At 31.7% G+C, this 9,941-nt stretch overlaps 1 protein-coding gene across 3 annotated transcripts in view; it reads right to left on the bottom strand.

The window, feature by feature from the left end:
• The window catches only part of LOC108693309 (tudor and KH domain-containing protein-like), a 10,313-nt gene extending 7,546 nt beyond the window's left edge, over positions 1–2,767 (bottom strand). For 2 of the 3 annotated variants that reach the window (XM_018202190.1, XM_018202192.1), the window contains exons 1-5: positions 2,441–2,767; positions 1,497–1,911; positions 1,099–1,425; positions 640–795; positions 313–470 (exon numbers count right to left, since the gene is read on the bottom strand). In XM_018202190.1, the coding sequence (XP_018057679.1) occupies positions 313–470; positions 640–795; positions 1,099–1,425; positions 1,497–1,911; positions 2,441–2,554 (1,170 nt within the window). In that variant the 5' untranslated portion in view covers positions 2,555–2,767. The remainder of the gene's footprint in view (positions 1–312; positions 471–639; positions 796–1,098; positions 1,426–1,496; positions 1,912–2,440) is intronic. The other variant, XM_018202191.1, reaches the window with a different exon arrangement.
• Positions 2,768–9,941: the final 7,174 nt, after the last annotated feature.

The following is a 9,941-nucleotide window of genomic DNA, read 5'->3' as shown; positions in this document are numbered from 1 at the left end:
AAATATAGATATTATATAAAAATATAGATATTATATAATATTTAGTTCTTTTTGCATCTTTATATTATTCACACATCAGTTGACTCACTTATGATTGCATATCATTTATAAAAATGTTTTTTTTTATTCCTGCACTCTCTATATGTTTGTTTCAACTTATTGCACTGTGTGCAATTCAGAGATTGCAGGAATAAAAAATGATTCTATAATATTATATGTATAATTATACAATTCTCTTGTCTCTTGTTTATATTTATCTTGTTTTAAATCTCGTTACAGCAATAAAATTAAATGAGTTACGTTTTTATTTACTTTTTTCATGATATGGAGTTGACAATTTTCCTTTTCATTGTAATATTTGGTCATATCGTGTACTAAGTGTTGTAAACGAATATTTGCAGAACCAACCACTTGAATCCAAAATAGACTTGGCGTTTCCATTGCAGATACATATACTTCCATTAAACCTTCTATTTAAATCAAAATTTAATTGTAAATATGCAATATAAAAATCAAATATTAATGAATTTTAATGAAATATAAATTTATAAAATTTACAAAATCAAATATTTCACAAATAATTTGTTTTTTAAATATCTTCTTCTACAGTCTTTAAAACATTACTAAATGTTCTAATACCATTGTTACATGGAGAATCAGATATGCTTTTTATCACTGTAGATTCATAATTCCATTCATTACGAGATTCAATTGCCTCTTTAATTTTATTTTTTATCTGATTAGTAGCTAGTTCAATTTGTTTACCAGTCCCAATTATTGTTACATTTCTTTGATCTATAAAAAAACATCATAATTATTGCATTAATTGTTATTATAGACTCCAACAGAATACAGAGATTTAATTAAAAAACAAATGTATCAAATTTTCAAAGTGATCAAAGTGGATCTTGATTCTTGATAATCAAGTTTATCCATTTTTCATTTATAATGAATTAACTATACATCATATATACAGTTAATAATAAAATACATCATATATACAGTTAACACACTTAATAATAAATAATACAGTTAATAATAAAATATAAACATCTTATCAATTTAGATAAATCATGAAAAATGTTTAAAAATATTTACTTTCAAATTTATTAGCAATATTTTCAAGTATGATTTTTGCACCAGAGAATCTTTCCATTTCTTGCACTGTGTATCCATTTTTTCGTATGATCCTTCCACAAGCTTCATGTGGCATTAATAATTTATAAGTTTCAATATCAGAATGATCCTCTGTTGTATTTTTATCAGTGTTAATATGGAATAGCTCAGATATTCTTGCAGTTGCAACTTGCATTCTTAATTGAACTTCAGTCTTAATTTCGTCTTGAATTTTATCTTCTATTTGAATAATGGCTGCTGCTATTTGATCAGCAGTTCCCTTTAGTATTATCCTTCTTTTGAATCCAGCTATAAAAAATTAGTAATTATAGTAATAACATAATAATATTGCAAATTTTATATAAATTTTGGGAACATACTTTCAGTTTTATGAGGATCACTCTCAAGTATAATTTTTGTACCGTGAGTTTTTTGAATCTCTTGCGCAAATCCAAAATCATTCCAATTTTTTTTTAAAATTCTTCTAGAAACTTCAAAAGGGATAAACAATTCAAAGGTTTCAATGATAGGTAGATTCTTTATTATAGATTGTATCATATTCTGTGCTGAATAAATGTTTTCTGCGTTATCAGACCAAATGTAACAGACACGATCTGAACAATATAAGTCTGCCTTTTCCATTTTAATGCGTGTGTTGGTTAACTCTTCTATATTTCTTATTACAGCACCACCTTTACCAATAACAGCAGATACATACTTCTCAGGCATTTTAAATTCCACGCAAATTTCTTTGCATTTGGATATCCGACCATATTTCTTTCTATCATTATCATCCTACAATATAATAAGATTATATTTACGAAACAAATAAATTTCATTGAACTTCACAGACAGATTAAGCCTATTTTACAATATGCTTTATATAATATTTCCAATTTCTTGTTTTTCTCCTCTTTGTGATCATTTTAACAATTTATTTCTTGCTACTATTTCCTATTTCTTTCAATATTCATTAATTTTAAAGCTTATTCTATATGCATTTTGTTTTCTGTTTTCTTTTTGCTATTTTTGCTTTTTACTATTTTTTATATCTTGTCTTTTTGCTATTTATCCGATTTTTTGTTTTATATCACCTGAGAAAAATTAACGAACTTCGAAGGAGACAAGAAATATAATTGTCGATAAAATGATTGCAAAGGGAAAAATAGCAAGAGCATAAAAAGCAAGAAACAGGAAAGCACATAGTCGAATAGGCTTAAAAAATAGCAAAAAACAGGAAACAAAAAATACATTATAAAATAGATTTTAGAAATAAAAACAACTTTAGAATAAAGAAATTTTATGTCAAGAAAGCAAGCTTTACTTTTTCAACCATAGTATACAGCAAAATTGCCACTGATAATCCCAAAGTTGTTAAAGATATGCCGAGTAAAATCGGTAACACCGATTGCCTGTTCACAGTTGATAACAATTTCATTTTTCTATAAATTTAAATTAAGACAATATATTGTATAATTTTGCAACTAAAAAACATTGAAAACATTTTTTAATTATCAATCCTCACTGTATAAGATCGAGACATCACTGTAACTAGTGACCGAACGATTCTAAACTAATGATCCTATAAATAGAATCAGTAAAGCCTGGCCACAGTATAAGGCCCTGCGCACAATAAAAGGAATTAGGGCTACGTTCCAAAACTTCCTCTTCGAGGAAGATTTTACACTATGCTATAGTATACGTTACGTGTACTATATATTTCGAGTAAAATTTTTCTCAGAGAGGAAGTTTTGGAACGTAGCCTAGAAATAAAGAATAAATGATTGTAACCTCAGAAATCAGATACATCGGAATACAGATACATGATTTTTGATAGATTGAAATCGTTTATTCTTTATTCCTTTTATACGCAGGACCTAAGGATGCCTTTTCATGCTGATGCTTAACGCTCATTTTTAAAGTCAAAATAAATCAAGGTGATCACGTGATTGTATCCATATTCATAGGCCAGTATTCATAGTCGATTCTTATTTCAAGCCGTCTTAAAGGCTTGATTATAATGAATACGAGTATAAGGCCTGTTATATGGTCTCTTTTCTGTTCCTGCACTAGAAAAAGACTGCATTAGCATCCTCTTTCTCACATTTAACAAATATCAAACATATACCTACCTCACTTCAAATTCCAAGGCCTTCCTAACAAACGTCGATAAGTCGACTGTAAGTTGACTTTGCTAAGTCAGGCTTTTAGAATCGACTTTGTACAGACGTCGATTTTGTACAGACGTCCTTCCAATATCGACTTTAGGACGTCTAGTGCGATTTACGCTCATAAAGCTTAAAGACCCCCTAAGGGCCCAGGAGCGTGATTCTTGAAAAGACTTTATTCTTGAAAAGTATCGCATACGAAAAATTAGAGAAATACTATAGTATATGTAACACATATTATAGTATTTCCTTAATTTTTCGTATGCAATACTTTTTGAGAATAAGAGCCCTGTTATGGGATTCTCTAAACGTTTTATCGACAATTGAGAGAATGGATGAAATAAAAACCTAATTACAAAATCTTGATTTTGATAAAAATTAAAATAACTTGCTACTTTTTTGTTATACAACAAATGGGAATAGTATTAATTGTTTATGTAATGTCTTTAAAAAGTTACATGTATAATATTTCTTTAGTATAATTAATATTAAAAAATTTTTAATTTGCAATTTAAAAAATGCATTTAGTCCCTTTTTCCGAATATTGATCATAATATTGTAAGAATTGATAGAAAGAAAAGATTATGAACTACAAATGTTTTTTATCTTCACACTCTTGTAGAAGAAATATAAAATGAATATGGAATACACTTTACTTTTACACTTGTACCAAATAAGTTGAAATAATGTATTCAATCATTATCTGATGAACTTTCATAAGATTTTTCAACATGTTGCATAACAAACACATTATTGTCATACCATTTTTGTTCAGTCTCTGGTAAAAATCTCATTAACGATTTTAAATTATTGAATTTTTTTATCATACCTAGAAAAACAGGCGCTTTTAATTTTTTAAGTATACAAGAAAGATCTTTATCAAAGACTTTAAATAGAGAATACGTATCTTTATTTATTTTATCATATGAGTTGAAACACTCAATCGTTTCGTCGGGCAGCTATAACAGACAAGCATATTTTTGTACAGTAAATTTCATTTTTTTTGAATATGGCATACAATGAGTATAAATTGCTAAAGTCGAATTTTAGTCTTTCACTAAACTTAAATCAACAACATGAAAAGGCATTGGATTTATGATAAATACGTAACATCGAAAGATAATCATACAGTGTCTTTGCGTTTCTTAAGTTTCTTCCATAAAGGCCGAAGTTGCGATTACACTGGTTGAAAAAATGGCTGCGCACAGGGAAAATGTGTTCAATGGAAATATTATAACTTTTTCGTCGCGAAAAGTGTCAATGGTATTATCATTCAGATCAATAGTAAAATCATTTGAACTAATGATAAAATTATACTCAATGGCATTATCATTATCCAATGATTTTACTTGAAGCATTCAATAAGAAAATCATTCGGTCAGTAAAAATATTTTATCATTGGATGTAGTCCAATAAGAATATCATTCAATCAAAATATCGATTATGTAAAGTTTTCCTTAGAAATGAATACACAAAAAGTGAATATTCATGTGAATATAATGAATAAGCGATTAAGTAACTTTTGGCTATGATAAAATGTGAAATAATTCGAATCACGAGAAATTTTTCGGCAAGTAACGAAATGCCTAAAATGTAAAATTCTAGTTATTTTTTAATAAATTGATATAAATTAGCTTGTTTTTCGTTCTTTTGGTCTGTTTTCTGTTTCTGCATTAGATTGTATTAGAACTTTCTCACTTTCGATAAATATCAAATATTAGGTGTAGTAAAAAGAAATCCATTATTTTTGCATGAAATTGAATGGAAAACTAATGGATTTCTTTTCACTACACCTAATATATCTGAATATCTATTTGAAATGGATATTGAGTGCTTTCTCGCCGTAAATGGTGCGAACAAAGAAGAGCATTCAGTTGACAGGCGAAAACTTCGCATATTAAGAAAATTTGCGTGATGTTAAATTAAATATATGAATAAAAGATAAAAATATGAAGTGCATAAAAATCACATGAAAATTTAAAAATGAGAATTATGATAAAAAAATAAAGATTTATGAAACAGATTAAAAAAATAACCTTTTTTCATTCAGATAAAGATTTCTCCAGTCCCAATCCGGAACAATTTAGGGTTTGTGCCATATTCTCCCGTACATTTTTTTATGAGTTTTAAATACATAATACCTTGATCAAAAAGTTCCCGGAATTCATTCAAAAAATTCAAAATACAAGTTTTATTCATTAAAAGTATTATATTATATTGTTCCCTTCAAAGTACTCCCCATTGACTGCAACGCACTTATGTCAGCGCTTGATCCAGCTCTCGAAACATTTCTGGAACTCTATTGTCGGTATAGCTATCAGAGCCGTCTTCGATTTTTTCATTATCTCCTTTCGGCTATTAAAATGCGTTCCCCATAATGATTTTTTCATGCCACACATAAACGGCTGTTTTCTTTAGAGTATCACTGCCGAAACAGTTTCCCAACATTTCCAAGGTTTTTCACACCATTGAATCCATTTTTAACGCAAAATTTCATACAAACTCGTTGTTGCAAATTCAACTCCATTTTTAAAACTGTAAAAAATCGAAAATACGTGCAGAGGTAGATGTACTCAAGACGGCGTAACTTTTACAAATGTCAAGCTATGGTGATAAAATTTGGTGGGAATGTCAATGATAGATGTGGCAACCTAACCAAAAAAACAGAATTCAAATCAGCTGACTCAGAACATCACCTGGTGGTAATTCCGGGAACTTTTTGATCAAGATGAAGGTTTTTACTACATACAATCAAGAACAAGAATAATAGAACATATTTTTACTAATTCCATACGACTCTAAGAATTGCGCGACACTCTTCCCCGCAGAATATCCAAATTTTTTTATCATTATGTCTAATAGCATTTCCTTTTGTTTTCGAGTTACATTCATTGTTATTCTCAATTATATGTCTAAGGAACAACAAATAATGAACACAATGTAATTTCCTATCAAAATACGTATTTACGTGCATACATACTTGTATAATACACTCGTGAACACTTGTTAAATTTTTGTAAATTTAAGAAAAACGACAATTCGCTTTATGATCTCACTTTCTTTTAACTTCACTGATTTCACTTTCTCATAATTTTCTTACATAATCACTAAATCTGATATTGTTTGAAAGTGAAACTTTTCACGTGAGATTGGTACTTACGAAAAGTGAAAAAATGAGAGTTTCGTAAAAATTTACATAATCGATATCCTGTGATATAATATAATATTTTGTCATTGGATTGTTGTCAACAGGAATATCATACGCATTGAAAGCTACTCATTTATACAATCCAGTGATGCTTTCAATGGAATTTTACCAATGGCAATATTTTACTACTAAAGATTTTATTATTGACCGGTGATAAAATTTTCAATAATAAAGTATAATATTATCCCAGATAACCAAACGTGTGATATCCCATGATAGCCGCACAAAATATCGCTTCCGTACTGTTACTATACTGCCACAAGGTGGCGGCGTAACTATGGCTAATATTCATAATCGAATCTTATTTCAAGACCATCTTAAGCTAATGCAGTCTTTTGATTGATTCGTGACTTCTTAAGACCGTATTTAAGACGGTCTTGAATATATTAGGTGTACAACTTTGCTTCCGCCGTTTTTTTTCCGAAATTCGAGGAAATTCTTTATTGTAAAAAACTGGTTATACATTTATGATTCAAAGTATTGTCCATCGCTAGCCACTACTTTCTCCCATCTTTCGGGTAGCGCACGAATCCCGCATCGAAAAAACTGGTCATCTTTTGAGGCTATCCACGAATCGATCCAATTTTTTACTTCTTCATAAGACCGGAAGTGTTGGTCAGCCAGGCCGTGTGCCATTGATCGAAACAAGTGATAATCAGAGGGAGCAACGTCTGGAGAATATGGCGGGTGGGGTAGGACTTCCCATTTCAACGTTTCCAAATATGTCTTGACCACTTTCGCAACATGGGGTCGAGCATTGTCATGCTGCAAAATCCCTTTATCGTGTCTCTCGTTGTATTGCGGCCGTTTGTCTTTCAATGCTCGGCTCAAACGCATCAATTGCATTCGATACCGATCGCCTGTGATTGTTTCAGTTTCGGTTTTAACAGTTCATAATACACTACGCCGAGCTGGTTCCACCAATATATATAATGCAAATACAGAGCATGACCTTGGACGTCAAAATCACCATTCTTGAAGCGTTGAAACCACTCACGACACGTTCTTTCACTAATAGCGGCCATAAGTATTTGAGAGCATTCGATGAGCCTCAGCCACAGATTTCTTCATATTGAAGCAAAAAATTAAAACCTCCCGCAAATAACGAGAATTTGGCTCGTAAACTGACATTTTCAATTGAGAATAACTTTATGATGCAGACACAAATCGACTAATGTTTCTATGGAGTTATGTTGACAGATGCCCAAGTTTATTGTATGACGTCTATGATCTATTTATTTCGACCACCGCTAAAGCCATCTATAGAAAAACGGCGGAAGCAAAGTTGTACACCTAATACATTTCGGGAAAATCCGTGGACGAAAACGCTGGACGCGAAAAAATAGAATTGTTTCCAACAGAATTGCTACAAATTGCCTCGTGTTACGAATCGGTAACGTTTAAGGGTGTAATTAACGAAATTTCCATTGACTTTGATTTGTCAATTAAATCCAAATTAAAACATTTACTGCTAGAATTAGACCAATCGTCGGTTACACTGGTAAAAGATGATTATTGCGTGCGAGTTAATCTCAAAGATATCTCCACGTATGCGCATGCCTCGGAAATTTGCATGGGTGGAACGCAAGCAAATTACCGACAATCTGAGAAATTATCGACAATCTACAGTCACGCGATATTATAAAAACGAGCATCTCACCTTATTGCGCGCGATTCGTGCTAATTCGCAAAAAAAAACGGAACCTGCATCGATCTTCAGCCTTTAAACAATCGAGTCGCAAAAAGTACCCATTTCCGCTTGAAGAGTATCGGTCGCGACTCGCAAATAAAGCAATCTTCACTCTTTTCGACATGAAAGATGGTTTTCAGCAAATTAAAATGCACCCAGATGACACAAAGTGTCATCTATTTTTCTTTTGCAACACCTGACGGGTAATTCGAATACAACACATTACCGTTCGAGTTCTGCGATGCGCTCGCCGAATTTCAGAAAACGTCTCGTACAAATCCTTCAACTGCTTATTAGAATAGATAAACTGTATATTGATTGATCATGTATGTTATCTTAGTGGCGACCGATTCAGTCGATAAACATTTAGAGATAATACGAACGTTATATATATAAACGTTCGTTATATTGAAAAAATACGCATTGAATTACTTGAAATGCCAATTCCTGAAAACCTGAAAAGACTGAATATCTGGCTACACTTTTTCGCGCTGGCTACACTAATTCAATAGCGATAAGTCAAAGAAATACGGAGGCAATGCGGAATTTTCCGCAATCCCGTAGTTTAGTGGAAGTCACTTTCTGGGATTAACAAATTATTTCAAAAGATATATATAAGATTTATCAATTTATTATTCGTTTAAAGCGACCGTTATACAATCTGTTCAAGAAAAACGTTGAATTCAATTTTGACTTTCTTTGTCTTGAATCCTTTCAAGAATTGAAAAATCTCTTGGCGTCATCTCCAGTTTTGAAAATTTATAATCCATCGGCGGAAACTCCACATGGATGCGAGTGCAGCGAGTCTCGGAGCGATCCTTATTGCAAAAGCAATCCGATAGCAAGTGAGCACCCGTTGCTTATTACAGTCAAACGACAAATAAGGCTGAGATGAACTATCACAGCACTTTGAGCTGGAAATGCTTGCAATGGTCCGCGCTATAAAGAGATTTCACATTTATTTATACGGAATTGAATTCACCTTAGTGATAGATTGCAACGCATTGATCATGCGGTGAATAAAGCTAACCTTAATCCCAGAATCGCGAGATGGACACTCAATTTATAAAACTATCGCTTTAAATTAACGTATAGGAAAGGCACGGATATGTCGATGCCCTTAGCCGAGCAATAGCGTACATGAATGCAATGATACTCGAGAGGAAATTAGAATACTGGCACTTTCAGGATCCCGTTAAGGCCATAGCGAACGAATTGAAATTAGCTGATTAGCGAAAAATTCCTATATTGGTTCCTATCCATGAGGAAAAAAATAAGAGATCATATCGATCATTGTCTCACCTTGTTTAATGGTCAACATTTCGCAAAATCAAAAAGAAAATAAAATGCAATTCATCACAATCCCGAAAAATCCGTTCGAGATATTTTATATAGACCATTTTGGTCCACTACAATAAACCGAAGATAACTTTAAATTCATTTTTGTAGTCGTAGATGCTTTCACACGATTCACGTGGCTTCATCCAACGAAGTCAACGTCATCGAAGAAAGTATTCAACTTCTTAAAATTATTATTTGATATTTTCGGGTTGCCTAAAGAAGTTATTTCAGACAGAGGAACTGCATTTACTTCTCGCAAATTCAATGCAATGGTAAATACAAATAATATTATCTATCGTAAAATAGTCGTTGCTGCGCCATGAACCAATGGTATCAGGTGTACAAATATGAAATGACGATTTGAGAAACAGATGGCGCACCAATGCAGTGTGAAGTACAAAGATTTAACATTATACGC

Source organism: Atta colombica, unplaced genomic scaffold (genome assembly GCF_001594045.1).
Source record: "Atta colombica isolate Treedump-2 unplaced genomic scaffold, Acol1.0 scaffold9, whole genome shotgun sequence".
Taxonomy (NCBI): Eukaryota; Metazoa; Arthropoda; class Insecta; order Hymenoptera; family Formicidae; genus Atta; species Atta colombica.
The sequence above is the reverse complement of the archived record's forward strand: the minus strand, read 5'-3'. Positions and strand labels throughout refer to the sequence as shown.